The 16,060-nt window shown below is 41.4% G+C and overlaps 1 protein-coding gene and 1 long non-coding RNA gene across 3 annotated transcripts in view; one reads left to right on the top strand and one right to left on the bottom strand.

The window, feature by feature from the left end:
- COMMD10 (COMM domain containing 10) overlaps window positions 1-6,931 on the top strand; it is a 58,901-nt gene extending 51,970 nt beyond the window's left edge. For both annotated transcript variants that reach the window (XM_081880581.1, XM_081880582.1), the window contains 2 exons: window positions 6,178-6,237; window positions 6,733-6,931. In XM_081880581.1, coding sequence (XP_081736707.1) covers window positions 6,178-6,237; window positions 6,733-6,781 — 109 coding nt within the window. In that variant the 3' untranslated portion in view covers window positions 6,782-6,931. The remainder of the gene's footprint in view (window positions 1-6,177; window positions 6,238-6,732) is intronic.
- Window positions 6,932-7,918: 987 nt separating this feature from the next.
- On the bottom strand, window positions 7,919-15,507 carry LOC309352255. The gene is made up of 2 exons (XR_014161201.1): window positions 14,659-15,507; window positions 7,919-12,144 (listed from the first exon to the last, which is right to left on the bottom strand). It is a non-coding gene; the product is annotated as an uncharacterized lncRNA (long non-coding RNA).
- Between the last annotated feature and the right edge of the window lie 553 nt (window positions 15,508-16,060).

Raw genomic sequence — 16,060 nt, 5'->3', positions numbered from 1 at the left:
ATGGGATTAAATAGTATCTTGGGCAGGTAACACTGTGAAATCCCAATATTATTAAATAATAAATTTTGTTTTTACCCCATATAGTATTAGACTCTTAAAAAGTAAAGGGTATATACTAGGCTTCCATTAGTTTTTACTAACAAACTATTGAAAATTCTGACTGCTTCTTTTGCAGCAAGAGCTATTTTGCAGCTCATTCACAAGCCAACCTGTCTCTCCATCTGCCTTCTTAGATGTGCTTGACATTAATTTGCCATGTTAGTGCCTTTTTTAAAAAAGGTAGCTTTTAGTTTTAAAACTTGACATCTGTCAGTATTATGCCAGTTTTACTTAGAACTGAGATGACTTTTTCATGTCAGAATCTGCATGTTTGATGAGGGGTACCCTTCTGACAAACAGCTAAAATATTTCCCAAGAAAAGAAAAGGGGAAAAAAGTTTCCTTCAGTTTTTATCCTGATCCTGAACACAGCTCAGATGAAGCTGTGCAAAAGGCCCTAAGGGCTGGTTTATTTTTGTAAGACTTCAGGGAGCCCTGCAAGCTTGGAGATGCTAATTCCTTCCTCAGTCCTGCTGCTGTTTTGTTGTTGTTGTTTAGTCGTTTAGTCGTGTCTAACTCTTCGTGACCCCCTGGACCAGAGCATGCCAGGCACTCCTGTCTTCCACTGCCTCCCGCAGTTTGGTCAAACTCATGCTGGTAGCTTTGAGAACACTAGCCAACCATCTCGTCCTCTGTCGTCCCCTTCTCCTTGTGCCCTCCATCTTTCCCAACATCAGGGTCTTTTCCAGGGAATCTTCTCTTCTCATGAGGTGGCCAAAGTATTGGAGCTTCAGCTTCAGGATCTGTCCTTCCAGTGAGCACTCAGGGCTGATTTCCTTAAGAATGGAGAGGTTTGATCTTGCAGTCCATGGGACTCTCAAGAGTCTCCTCCAGCACCATAATTCAAAAGCATCAATTCTTCGGCGATCAGCCTTCTTTATGGTCCAGCTCTCACTTCCATACACCACTACTGGGAAAATCATAGCTTTTGCTATAAGGACCTTTGTTGGCAAGGTGGTGTCTCTGCTTTTTAAGATGCTGTCTAGGTTTGTCATTGCTTTTCTCTCAAGAAGCAGGCGTCTTTTAATTTCGTGGCTGCTGTCACCATCTGCAGTGATCATGGAGCCCAAGAAAGTAAAATCTCTCACTGCCTCCATTTCCCCCCCTTCTATTTGCCAGGAGGTGACGGGCCCAGTGGCCATGATCTTCGTTTTTTTGATGTTGAGCTTCAGACCATATTTTGCGCTCTCCTCTTTCACCCTCATTAAGAGGTTCTTTAATTCCTCCTCACTTTCTGCCATCAAGGTTGTGTCATCTGCATATCTGAGGTTGTTGATATTTCTTCCGGCAATCTTACCTGGAGCCAAATCATGGATTGGCTCCGCCTTACATTTGAACCCAGGCCTCTGGCTTGTTTCTCTCCAAACAAACCATGAATGGTAGTGCCAAGAATAAAGCTTGGTTACAGCTTGTGCTTTGTTTTGAGCCTTGAACAAAACAAACCACGAACCAGAGTTTGGGCATAACGCTAAGCCAAACCGTGGTTTGATTCTGCAGGACCTGTGAAGAGTAAAGCAGATGTGATTTTTACACACTTGCTTATCCATGGTTTGTCTTACTGTTACGTGCAAACTGGACCATTGTTTTACGCCATGTTTTATTTTGTAAACTGAGATGCTAATTTATTGTATTTTCATCTGCTAGAAAGGATATATATTTTAATGCTGCATTTTAGTGGGGTTTTTCAACGTGGTTTTTAAATTATTACCTTGCATTTTAATACTACTTGTTTTGTAAGCCACCCAGGGAATGTGTGTTGATGGACAACATATAAACCTTGTAGTAATACATAAATAAAAGTAAACACAGCACAGCCAACATTACAAGTCAAGGTAGGAGTCCAGCCTTAAATATATATTTTTAGTGTTCACCATGAGTCTCATCATTCATTTATTTATTACATCTTAACAGTATTTATATGCTACCCAATAACCAAGTTCTCTGAGTAGCTTACAACAGTAATAACATTAGTTAAAAAGTAAATGAAATATGCAGCATGCTGTCAATTCCAGGTTGCCAGTCACTAATACAATTGCACAAAATGTGGCAATATTTTAAATACATAATTCTGTTTTCATATGTGTTCCCTAGAAAGGCAGGGGAAAAAATAGAACCAAGTGCTTTTTGTCAAAATGCAGACTGGAAGTTAAGAATGAATGAAATATGCAACATGAATCAGTACGAGGCTGAGTTGAAGGGTTTGATGCTAAAGTGCTGAAATCTCTCAAGTCAGGCATGAAGAACCGTTTTGGCTTATAAGGATCTAACCTCATGGGCTAAAATTGACAGGTGTATAGGGCTGCTCATTTGTCAGTCACGTGATGTCACAATGACACCAGGTGATTGGGTGATTTGAAGTCCCAAAGTCAAAACTTCAAAGCTAAATCCTTTGCACAGCTAAATCCTGCACACCTGATTCAGCAGGTTTTGGCTGTGCCATAGAGTCAGAGCCTGGATTCCCTCACCAATGCACAATCGGAAGTGCACTTTAAGCGCATTGGCGGCTGCACCTCTGTAGGCCCTACACCTGATGTCACATATGATGTCATTTATGGGTCAGGTGACCGTGGTTTATGTAAAAGGGGCCAGATTTGAACCGCTGGAGGTTCCTCACCCCTATCTTAAATAATATTTCCCTTGCATCACCAGTAGATTATTTTTTTCAAGACCAACTTCAACAGTTTACGTTTTGATGTGTCGTGAGCTATGTTGTAAAGGTAAAGGTAAAGGGACCCCTGACTATTAGGTCCAGTTGTGGCCGACTCTGGGGTTGCGGTGCTCATCTTGCTTTATTGGCCGCGGGAGCCGGCGTACAGCTTCCGGGTCATGTGGCCAGCAGGACTAAGCTGCTTCTGGTGAACCAGAGCAGCACATGGAAACGCCATTTACCTTCCCGCCGGAGCAGTACCTATTTATCTACTTGCACTTTGACGTGCTTTCAAACTGCTAGGTTGGCAGGAGCAGGGACCGAGCAATGGGAGCTCACCCCATCGAGGGGATTCGAACTGCTGACCTTCTGATCGGCAAGTCCTAGGCTCTGTGGTTTAACCCACAGCGCCACCTGCGTCCCTTGAGCTATGTTGTACTGTTGTTTTAATGTTGTAATTGCTTTTTTTCTTTTACTTTGGTTGTCAATTGATCCAGGACTTCTTTTTAGTGGAAAGCAATGTAGAAAATGTAATATACCTAAACCCTATAAAGTATAAGAAGTTCTGAATGTTGATGGGTGCCAAGGATATTACATTTAAAACAAAAATTAAAGTAAAGAAAAATTTCCAGTCAGCGGTACTCTTTCACAGCATTGTTATATACTTATTTGTTGAATGGTTTAAAAGATACACACAAAAGTATATTGAGGCTTTTCTTCTGTGTCTTTCTGTGAACAGTTTTGGGCAACGTGGGGTCTGCGCTAACCAGTGCCAAATCTCGACTGACAGTTGAGCAAAGCATCCAAGTTTTGTTTGTATAGCGTGAAGAGCAAACTTCCAGTAATATTTTCTAACATTTCTGTGTGTTTGCTTTTCAGAATTGTGTGTTAGTAGCATTGATTCAGTTTGCAGGTGATAAACTAGGAGGTTGAGACACTACAGTAAGTTGTTGTTTAGAAATGGGTCCCTCTTCTGTTGCTCTCTGTTTCAAGGCCGACAGAACATTTTACAAATCTTTCTCTTTCCTTTTAGCGTATTATGGTGTGTGTTTTTTATAGAGAGAGGAGCAGCGGGAATCATGGCAGAAAGAACTCCTTTTCCAGGACTTCTGGTTTTTTATTCACTACCCCATTCCCAGCATTGCTTTGTTCCCTCCACTAGAGCTAAGACTAGTCTCTCATACAAATTACTGGTCCTTTGTAAGTTCCCCCAGATTGCTAGAATAGGGGCTTTTTCTACTGAAGAGAGGAGACGGCGTTGAGGTAGACATGCTGGCCCCAGTGATTTTATGGCTGTTAATAGCCACTTTTAAGGGTATGCATTGGGCAGTGTGTTTGCTTATGAAAATTCAGTATGCCAGTCCCAAGTTCCCTGAAATAGTTGGGCCGGTGGTCAAATCCAATCCTTGTAGTTCCTGTTTTTCTTTCCTGCCTTGAACCGAAGATGCATATAAAGCACATCTTAAACCACTTGGGGGAAAGAAGTGTCATTTTAATTTGTTTAATCTTTTGGTCTGGCATGGTCACAACTGATTTGATACACCCGTTATAATAATAAATCACTTTACAGAAGGTCTGAGTCTAACCTTTGTACACATCTTATTCAGAAACTCTTATCTGTTATAAAATAAAGGTTATGTGAGTGGGTATTTTAGGAGTATCCAGTGTGTGAGAATGCCTTGGGACCTACTTAGTTGCTTGTTCTTCCTCTTGCTTCAAACATAGCTAAAGAAACCTTTTTATTGTTTTCAACCTTTCTGGAAAGCCAGAGTTCATTCTGAGCTCCCCTGACTTTCTTCCTGTAACTGTTGGGGATGGGGGCGGGTTGGGGGGCAGGCCAGCTCCTCATACAGGCTGTGGCAAGTGATGTATTTAATGTATGTGTCATGTTACATCCATGTCTGAATAGGCAAGAAAAATACTATATCAGAGGAAAAGGATTACCTTTTACAATATTTTGCTTGGCATTCTGAAAAGCTCCAAAGAATTTTCACCTTAAATCAACATACATTTTGCATTAGCCTTGTTTAATGTAGATATACCAAGTAAGCTTATTTTAAAGAGCACCACCCCACAGTTTAATAAACCATTTGTTTACGTTGGGGTTCCAATGTTTAGTACGCAGTAGTCTGGGCACTAAAATCAGATTCTTTAGCCTTCAGAAATTATTTTCTTTTAGGTAACTTGATCAACAATGCCTACTGAAAGATTAGCTGCTAATGCAGTAGTTTTACCCGAAAAAAGTACACTGGAGTGAGTAGAATTTTCAGTGCAGCCTCCAAGCAAACTGAATGGGGTTCTTGTCCCAATTTGTACCTTAATATCTGTCTTAATTGGGCTGGAGTGTACTTTGTGTGTATGCGTGTGTTTGCCATCAATTTGTTTCCTGCACCTCCTTCCGTAGTCGGTTGTGCCAAGAAGAAATTCTTTCATACAGATCGATAAAGCAACACACCGGGATCAATACAACAGTGACAGCTTTTCTACAGGGATAGTTGGGCCACTGTGGTATAGAGAACAGTGTGCTGCACCTGGGCTGGGGAGACATGTACTTTTGGACAGGTCATTCCCTCGTGGCCTAACCCACCTGCTGGAGTTAGTTGCTGTGTATCCCTATGTACTTCTTCAGCTCTGGACGGGATGCAAGTGTGATAGAAAACAGTGCTATGTAGCTGGAAGCAAATGCAGAGGCACAATCAGTGTAGGAAGACATCACATGCATGCTTTTTTTGACTCAAATAGACCATCAGGTTGGATATACAGATGGAAAAAACAACAATGCCTAAAACAATGTATTTAACGCCACCTTCAAACCACCATAGGATTACTAATGCACAGAGCTGTTATCGGTTTCATCCACTGTGTCCTTTTTTCTTTTCCTTTTAGTTTACCACTGCTTTGAAGCAGCTTGGTTAATCGTTAACTTTGACTAGAACGGCTGCGTGAATGGCTGTAGCAATCTCAGCATGAAAAGTTCAAAACTGCTAGATTAATTTGAGGTATTAACTCTGAGCTGATGTACTTGCTTTTAACGGCTCTGTGAGTTCAGTCACATTCACTGCCTGCACAGTCTCCCTGCAATGGAATTTGCCAGCGCTTGAAAGGACTACTGAGAAAGTTGAAATGTAATCTTGTGTTTAAAAAGAAAAGCACAGCAATGAAATAATTTTCTTCCTTTGCATCTACTTTTGTTATGACTTGGAGAACAACTTCCAGAGGAACAAATGAAGTTGCAGACCAAAAAACATCATTTCTCTCTCTCCATAATGTAAATATGTATGTACTGTGAACATCTGTAGGAGTTTGTTGGAGTATTCTGCTCTTTTATGTCCCAAACTGCTGGAGTTAAAACTTTAAGAGTCATGATGCCTAAAGAAAGTGTTGCAGGTAACATCACATTATACGGTCTGACTCTTTTCTTCTCTTTCACAGAACATGGAGAAAGTGTTTGTGGAATTCAGTCATCAAGAGCTGTTTGAGTTCTATAACAAGGTCTGTACTGGTGCTTTTACAGACTTCCTAACATTTTGATAACCTTTCTTTTACCTTTAATAAGTCTTTATTACCAGTCCTTTGGTTCTAGCTGTTTTTGGTTTGCGCTTTCCTTGTAAACATGTAATAGCTTCATCCCCCAAAGCACTGCATCTCTGAGTTATGTCTCCTATAAAGCACTAACTGAATGCAGGTTTCACATTTGCCGCTGAAGTGCTTTCGAACAAGGTGATGCTTGCTATACCCTTTTAAATCTACAAACTTAACAAAAGGACAAGAGACTTTCAGGATAGCATATCCTTATTTGTGCTTATACACATGGTGAACTCACCCAATCAGACTAAACATTTATATACGTTGCAGATTTGCAGGAATTAATTTCATGGGGAAACACATTCAGGAGTTCTTGTTGCTGTTTGGATATATTTAATTTAATTATTTCTCTTCTACTTTCATGTTTCTAAACATTTTTCTTTTTTCTTTTCTGTTAAATAGTTGGAGACTATACAAGCACAGCTGGATTCTCTTACATGATACTGTGTGAAGACTTAATTTCTCCCACCACATTCCTCTCACTTCAATATTGAAGATAACTTGGCTGGCAGTGTTTGCTGAAATACTTAGTTGGCTGTTGTCAATAAATGGCTTATCTCTTCTTTGGCCAGTAACTTAAATTAAATCATTGACAGGAAAACTGAAGTTCTAATTGACTTAATCTCCTCAGAGTTTCCAGTGTTCAAGAACATGTATCATTGGGGGGCAGAGTATAGCTACCTTGTTTTGCTGTTCTTTGAATAACTTTGAAATGTATTGTGTCGGTTTTGGCTTTGGTGACATTTTTGCAGAGAAGATGGTAACTTAAATATTGGTGGTCCATAAATGAAATGTGTTTATTGTTTTCCAAGACTGTAACCTATTCAAAAATTCTATTTTTAGTGGGGAAACTCCTCAGACTAGGTGGGTGAAGGTCTTGCTTACCTTCTTACCTAACTAACAATGAATCCAAGTATAGTCCACATAAGGTTTTGAACCCTACATATGCAGATCCCAGTCAGGGATTAGTCTCTGCCTTCTGCTCTCCTAGTTTATAATCAAAATGAAGAAATCTAGAAAGTTTAAGGACAGATTTAGTTTGAGGCACAATTTGGGTCAAGCACATGAGATGGCCTTTTCTTGCTTTTCTCCAAGTTTCATAGATTTGAATTTATCTTTTTACTATGCCTATACACCCAGCTGTTCTTCCTTCAGAATGGTCTTTTATGTGATTTCCAGGCATTCTCCCACTTAAGGCAGTAACCAGGACCAGGCTCCTCAATTCTAGCTGGTACATTTCAATACCACTATTCTTTAAGACTATGCCTATTCAAGACCCTTAATTCTGCTAATGGAGATGAAATTTTTCCTTAGCCTAATGAGTAATAATTATTTCCACCTGCATGTTATTGTTCCCATCCTTTACCATGAGGTCCCAGGGTGGGTTACAACTATTTAAAAATACAGTGTTTTTTAAAAAAACAGTTAAAACAGATTACAATCAAGAGAATAGGGTGGGTCTAAAAATATATATCTCAGGTTTCAAAGGCAACAGTAAGGAGGTATTCTTTAAGCATTTGGCAAGAATTATACAATGAAGATGACAGATACACGTGTGTGTGTGTGTGTGTGTGTGTGTGTGTGTGTGTGTGTGTGTAGGGGGGAATTCTGCAATGTAGGGACTTCTGGAGGGAATGCCTTCTCCTGGAGTGCCCCTTATCTCCCAGAAAAGAAACTTCTGAAGGTGGTAGAACTACAAAGTGTGTCCTCTCTGCCGATGTTGGCACCCTAAACTCCTACCCAACCTGGTGGCAAGTCAGCATGTCAAAGTTCAAAGACCAGGCGTCAATCCACACAGTCAAAGTCTATCCTGAAGTGCAGTCCCATAGAGCACCAGGCACATCCAAGCCAAGGTCCACCAACATGGGCAGTTGAGCAGACACAGCACCTCAGCTCTGCTTCCCTTGGGTACTTTGCATGCTGATTGCAGCACCTGGGCTTGATGAGGCTTGTGACCCTCACCTGTTCCAAGCCTATGCAGCTGAGGAATTGCACCCCTCCTCCCAATGCTAACAAGCCTCCAGTTAGTGAGTTGGGCTGTGAGCCCTGGCCTGCCTCAGTCTCCTGGATCGCCTCTTCTGCTGCTCCCTATGTCTTAGAGCCTGCCTTGTTCATGGAGAAAGGGGTCCTTCTGGCTCTGGTGATGGGCCCTGCTGCTCTGGTTCCTGTGCACCGACCTTCATCCCCATGCCATTCTCCATCACCCTGTGAGTACTTCGTTCCCCATTCTCTGTATGTCCTGGTGTGTCCCAGTCCCGGCTACACCCCTTGCCGGGATCCCCTTCCTCCTCCCTGTTGTCTTACCAGTTCATGACAGCCTATAGTCTTTTAGATGCATGGGGCTTGTTGCTCTAACCGCTAATGGTCTGCTGGTCTGCGAAGAAATAAGATGCGTGTATGGTATATTACTGAGCAGGGACAGGGACCTTTTGTCCCAGCCTATGAGCTGCCTGCTCTTCTGGGCAGCCTGCCATGGACCATGTGCGTTTGGTGGGTATGGCAAGACACAAAAGCAGCCAGAGTAATAAATGTAAATTTCACCTTTGTGCAGCTTGGTTTCTACACACCCACCCTCTCAATCCTCCATGCGGGCAGGCAAGAGGCATAATCAAGCATTCAAGGACACATTCAATCCAGGCAAAAGGGACTTGGGGTGCAACTAGAACCAGTGAGCAGTGTGGTTTGGGGGCTTACCAAGGGCTTGATAGAAAGGCAGAGAGGGCCACATTTCCCCAGGTCTGAGTTTCCCTATTGCAACGCATGCAAGAAACAAGGAAGGAGCAAAGCTGGACTCAAATCTCCATCCCAACATGCGGAGATTTCTCAGGTTTGTAGATAATTTTATGTGGCGAGGCGTTTACACACTCTACCCTGTGTCTTCTATCTGACGTCAAACGGTTAAGCAAAAGTTTGTGCGCAGCAGTCCTCACTTGTTACTTACTACATAGTGGAGGGACCATTGTTGGAGGAACTGGACATGGAGGAAAGGGTTAATTTCCTTCATGAGTTTAATCCCTCCATGTATGAGATAAGCTAACAGGTGCAAGGTCAGCCAAGCCAGTTGCTATGACAGCAGTCCAGTGTCATCTATATTAGTGATTAAGGTATGTCCGGTCAGTGAGTCCGCCCGTGAGTCGGGAGTCTGTGTTACATCTTAAATTGCTGGAGCAACAGAAATGCTTTCTAATTATATGTATCTGTATCTGCAAAGCCTACAAGGTGTGTGTGTGTGTGTGTGTGTATCACACAATTATAGAGTTGGAAGGTACCCTGAGGGTCTTGTCCAACCTTCTACAGTGCAGGAATCCTGCCCACAGCTGTCAACATCAGGAACTGTGTTACTGAAGCCTAACCTTGAAGTCCAAACTATTGTGGACCTTAAGCTGCCTCTGTGTAGTGACTGGAACTGGGGGGAACTTTCGCTGTGTGAGTATCTCACCTTCAATTCCCAACGACCATCGCCCAATAGTAGGGCATAGGCTTTCTAGGGAGAAGATTCCAGGTTCAGTCCCTGCCATCTCCAGTGAAAGGGGTTAAGTAGTCAGGGAAAAGACTTTTCAGCCTTAAACTACAGAGAGCTTCTGTCGTTCAGAGTATGCAGTACTGGCCTGGATGGATGAACAGTCGCATCTTGGTTAAGACAGCTTCCTAGGTTCCTATTTATTAGTGCATATTAACTCCCAATCTATGCAAAACAATTTCCCTTAGAGATGGCATGGTACATTGCCATCAACCTACCGTTGTCTTTTAGTAATTGATGTGAGGTTACTTGACTAATTAAACATGATAGCAATAGCATGGCTACTGTTTTAAGTATCTAAATATGATTCAGCTCTGTAGAAGAAAAGAGGAGGATGGGACATAATGTTGAAGAAGCAGAACAGATACTGTGTCCTACAGATACAGTGGTACCTCGGGTTACATACGCTTCAGGTTACAGACGCTTCAGGTTACAGACTCCGCTAACCCAGAAATAGTACCTCGGGTTAAGAACTTTGCTTCAGGATGCGAACAGAAATCGTGCTCCGGCGGCAGCGGGAGGCCCCATTAGCTAAAGTGGTGCTTCAGGTTAAGAACAGTTTCAGGTTAAGAACGGACCTCCAGAATGAGTTAAGTTCTTAACCCGAGGTACCACTGTACATGGGCATTTATGACAGAGCTGAAGCAAAAAACAAAAAAGAATGTGCTGAACTGCAACTATGAATCATTTCCAGATTTTGCAATGATTTATGTTCCAGGCTCAACTTACATCTTCTGAAAAGCCATCAGCAGTGTCTTTGCATTTAGTAGGCAGCAGTATAAAATCTCAATTTACTGGTGACTTTAATTTCCTGCTAAGAGGTATATGGTTCATGATCAAAAGTAAGATAATATAACCTGAAGTCACTGAGTGGATTATATGATTCTTCTCAGTGATAAGGATGCCAGATATGTGTACCATTTTGCGTGCTTTGTGTTGTTGTTTTTTATGTTAAGATCTGTGGATGAAGGGCAGTATACACATTTAATAAAAAATTAAAAAATATTTTAAAAATAATACCATAGAGCTGAAGACAATTCCATACTTCCTGGGCATGCAGTATTGATCCATAATACAGCCTTTACATATTCTGCGAAGATGCTGATACTGTAATTCCCTACATTGTCCCGGCCTAACCTAATGGGTGCTCTTACTAATTTCTTCCTGACTTGAGGGCCAAAGCAGATGAGAAGCCATTCACACTACTCTCAGTTGCTTGAATGACTTAAAAGTAATTAGCAGGCACAAGGCTCCCCCCTCCCCCCCCCAAATCTGGAAGTGGATGGCAACTCAGTGTGACTATGGGGGTGGGATGGTGCCAAGTCCTCTGTGCTGTGGTCAAGATAAAAAACAACCACACTGCAAGCCTGCTTATTTTCAAAGGAAGAAAATGCCCATTCACATCAATGGAAGTTTTTCTTCCAATGTAAATAGCAGGCATGATCCTCCTGATCAGGACCACCGCATGGGGCAAAAAGGTTATGCCCCTGTGGCGATCACACAGGGCCCCCGGACGTTAGACGGTCTATTGACCCTGTGCCACCACTGTGATTGCTTTCTTCGCTACCACCACCCTGTTTCTCACAGGGACACACGGAGCCCAGACAGTTGTTAACATTAACAAATAATCAAGTTTATTTTTAAATGCAGGAACAAGCTTATGGTTTCGGTTACTTTTTCTCGTCAGTTTCTTAGATCTTAGCTCCTAACAACTTCAAACTGATTATTCCCAACTATCTATCTGACTCCACCTGACAATTCCTCTCACTCTCTCACAATACAACTCTACCAACCCACACCTAATCCTCCCTCTTCCTTCTTCAACTCCCCAGCCTCAACTGGCTTTCGAAACCTCCCACTCTAACTTTTACTCCCCGCTTGCATTCCCACTGGCCAATCACATTCTCACTCATTTAACCCTTTCCTAATGACCCACCTAGGAGGCAAACGCCACAGCCCCCTACCAAGGTCTCAATTGGGATCTTCCTTCCCTCTGCTGCCCAGTTCCCGCTATTTTATTTTAAAGAGATATTTACACTATTTCTAATTGTATGAATGGTGCCTTGTCTGTTTTAGCCAGGACATTCGATGAAACAGTGGCATTAGTTCCAGTATTCAATGATGACCTTAAAATGATAACCACCTCTCTCTCTTTTTGCTTTTTCTGTGTTAAGGTGCTCTCTGAAAGATATAGGAAAAGTGGCATTATGCCTAAATGGCATTTCAGTGCGATTCAGAGTGTATTTCTCTGAAGTTGGAAAGTTCAGGCTGGAATTCATTTGGATTTCTTCAATCTATAAAAACAAGGGGGATAAGGGTTTTGATACAGTGCGGCATTTCACAATAGCTCAGTTTAGACAACTTGTTTTGTTTTAGTAAAATGATTCCAGAATAGATACACAGATGGAATGGTGTTTTCTTAATATACTCCGTTAAAACGATTCAAAACATTCACACGCAACCTTACTGCCTGTTATTTCTTCTGATTTCAATTGCCTCTCTTAACAAACCGTTCAGAAAACCTCCCTCAAACCGTCAAATGTGTTTAATACAGGAGCTGTTTCTCCAGGTGGGCCAAGTTAGGAGAAGCTCAGCAATTCAGATAGATTGTTTTTCCATTTAAATGGATTGCAGGCCAGTTCTGGGCTCACTTAGGCCAGTGTTAGCTTGCTAGTTCTCTCCTGGTGCCCTTTTCCTGGTTGTTTCCTTTGCTTAGAAATCCTGATCTTCAAGAAATCTTTTCCACCAGAGGTATCCCTGAATTCATAGAATCAGAGAATTTTAGAGTTGACTCTACTAAGACCCCTAGATCCCCTTTAACATGTACTACAGGCAAACCAGGTGTCCGCCATCTTATATTTGTGCTGCTGGTTATTCCTGCCAAAGTGCAGAACCTTACATTTGTCCCTAATCAAATTCATTTTGCTAGTTTTGGCTCAGTTCTCCAATCTGTTAAGGTCATCTTCAAACCTGTCTTCTGCGACATTGGCTATCCCTCCCAGTTTGGTGTCATCTGCAAATTTAATGTTTCCTGTTTTGCTGCCCTGTAAGAACACGGGTGGCGCTGTGGGTTAAGCCACAGAGCCGAGGACTTGCCGATCAGAAGGTTGGCGGTTCGATTCCCCGTGACGGGGTGAGCTCCCATTGCTCGGTCCCTGCTCCTGCCAACCTAGCAGTTCGAAAGCACGTCAAAGTGCAAGTAGATAAATAGGTACCACTCCAGCGGGAAGGTAAACGGCGTTTCTGTGCGCTGCTCTGGTTCACCAGAAGTGGCTTAGTCATGCTGGCCACATGACCCGGAAGCTGTACGCCGGCTCCCTCGGCCAACAAAGCGAGATGAGCGCCACAACTCCAGAGTCGGCCACGACTGGACCTAATGGTCAGGGGTCCCTTTACCTTTACCTTTAAGAACCAAATTGAAGCCCACTGGAATTACAACCCATAAAATGCTGGCATTTGGTGCCTTGGAGAGTGCAGTCTTAGACTTGTCTTTCTCTTCGGTGATCTGCTGCTTGTGAAATGAAACTAAATGAGAAATCGGGTTCTAGGATAACATGTCCGAGCCATTAAGTTCTGCTGCCATATGTAGCAGGATAAAATTCAAAGGTGAGGAACCAATTGGAAGAGTTTAGAAGTGTGCGGAGAACAGAAATAAATCTGAAGAACTGGTGCTACTAAGATTAATGACAACAAAATAAGAAAGTCATATATTAAAAGGTAAAATATAAAATGCTGCACTCCAGAATGTATTAAGAATAGCGAGAGAACGTCATTGTAATATAAAATCATTCCATAACAACTCTAATAATTATTTATGGAATACCTCTGCCCAAACCAGTCCCGTAGACTGCAATTCTGTATACACTTACTAGGTGGCAAGTGCCATTTAATTCAGTAGACAGGCTTCTGAATAAAATCATGCATGGTGTGTGCTTAAACCAAGTTAATATTTATTTTATTCTAATAAGAAATAGTATTGGTTGTGGCCAGCTGAAATGACAGAGAATAGAATCCACAGCTTGAAACCGAAGACTAAGGAGCTCAGATTATCTAGTTCAGTCTGTTGCATCTTACATGAATTTCCAGTACATGGATCTGTTCAGATATTTATCTAGGCTCATTTCCAAGCCTCCTTCCACGCAGCTTGAGTTTCAGTATCTGTCAGTCTCTTGTTGGATCTAGTTTACTGTTAAACTTTCCAGTGTTTCGCCATACTACTAAAATTGAACATTTTCAGTGCATTTAAAATGTATCAGATGCTTGTAGAACCTTGCAGTTTTTTCTGCACATAGTCATTTTCCTTCGGTTGCATATAACTTAAATTCACTACAATTAATGGACCTAATTAGTCATGCCTATTACCGTATTTTTTGCTCTATAAGATGCACCAGACCACAAGACGCACCTAGTTTTTGGAGGAGGAAAACAAGAAAAAAATTATTCTGAATCTGAAGCCAGAACAGCAAGAGGGATCGCTGTGCAGTGAAAGCAGCAATCCCTCTTGCTGTTCTGGCTTCTGGGATAGCTGCGCAGCCTTCATTCGCTCCATAAGACGCACACACATTTCCCCTTACTTTTTAGTAGGGAAAAAGTGAGACTTATAGAGCAAAAAATACGGTAATTTAAATGTATCTCCTAACATATGACGTAACATTGGATGCAACAAATAGTTTTTAAAAGAGCACTAGCCCCCTTTGGTAGAACCAGGTTTTCCCTTTTTTGTCACTAATTTTAAAAGGCTACCATAGACTCAAAATTATGCTCAAAGAGGAAGAGAAATCCCATGATCTATTCCTATGTTCATTTACCTGGATAAAGTCTTGCTGTGTTTAGCAAGACTTAGTCTAATGTAAGTATATGTAGGATTGAAGCCCGAGGATTCAGAAGTCTGATAGTGGAAAATCCAGTTTTCACTCCATCTATTTCAGAAACCTTCTAAAATTCAAAACATATAAAATTCAATAATCAATTAATGATAAACCAACTGTTATTTTTACAGTCTAAATAAAGAAAAATCACGCAGAGCTGTTACATTAGTAATTTATATATCATTTTAAATTTCCCAATTGGGACTAAGACACAATGAATGTTCAAGAAATGGTAAGCAAAACTGTCCCTTCTGAAAAACTCTCTGTTGGACCATTATTATTTTCCCCATTTTATAAGATGGCTGACTTAATGAAAGCCTACCAGTGAGCAAGTTTGTAGATAACAGATTGGCACTGCATTATTTTTAATCCATTGGATCACAGTGCTTTTTATATTATAATTAATCTGAAGCTGTGTGTGAATGCTAGTGAGTGACACCCACACTATATGATATAAGAGAGAGGAACTTTAGGGCAATGTCCTATCCACTTAACCATAGTATCAGATTTTACATCTAAGCTAAAAAGCTTTCAGAATTCTGCCAAATGCTAAAGAGTAAACCAGCATGGTGATTTCAAATCCCTATTCGGCTAGAAGCCTGTTTCTTGAAATGTGGCAGATTCAAAGCCATATTATGTATCTGCTACAAGCTGTGCTATTTTTATAGAAAGAATATGTTCCGGAACTCACCTGTGAGCTGAGTTCCTCTTTGGAAAAAAAAAAGCCCTAGCTACAGCAATGCTTCCAGAAGGCTATATCTGTCTAGTTAGAACTTCTGCAGTGAATTTTTGTAGTTTCCACTTGTTCTTACACAGTCTGAAGATTGGGGGTGGGGGTGGAGTATGGCGCAGCTTAGAGGTCAGATTGGTAAGACTCATCTGACCAGCATTATTTAATGCTGTACCTGTCCATTGGAAAGGAAAAACAGCACAGTCAAGTCTTGGCATGCAGTTCCATTCTGAAAATGAGTAATTGTGGTATAAAATGACATTAGCATTTAACTCCCTGTGTTGAGGTTTTCATACAGGTAAGGTGTTGAATAGAAAAAAGAAAAGCAGACTTTACAATCCCACAGGGAAGTCATGTTTTGCTTATAAGGGATAATGAATTCATTCTTTGGAGACCAGGATGCTTGTTCTGCTTGTATTCTGTACTGTCAGCTGAATAATCGCCTAGCAAACTATGCCCATAGCCCTGCGATTTCATTTCTTTCCTAATATGTACCATAAAGCTGCTAACCTCTTCAGCAAATACACCTAGGTCGGGGAATGTCAGGTTGTACAAACACCATTTCCCACTTGTATCTTTCTTTTAAGTAGTATTGATATTTGATTAAAAAAC

The sequence above is a fragment of the Podarcis erhardii genome (genome assembly GCF_964252035.2).
Source record: "Podarcis erhardii genome assembly, chromosome: 11".
In the NCBI taxonomy this organism is placed as follows: Eukaryota; Metazoa; Chordata; class Lepidosauria; order Squamata; family Lacertidae; genus Podarcis; species Podarcis erhardii.
This window is presented reverse-complemented; position numbering and strand designations above follow the sequence as displayed.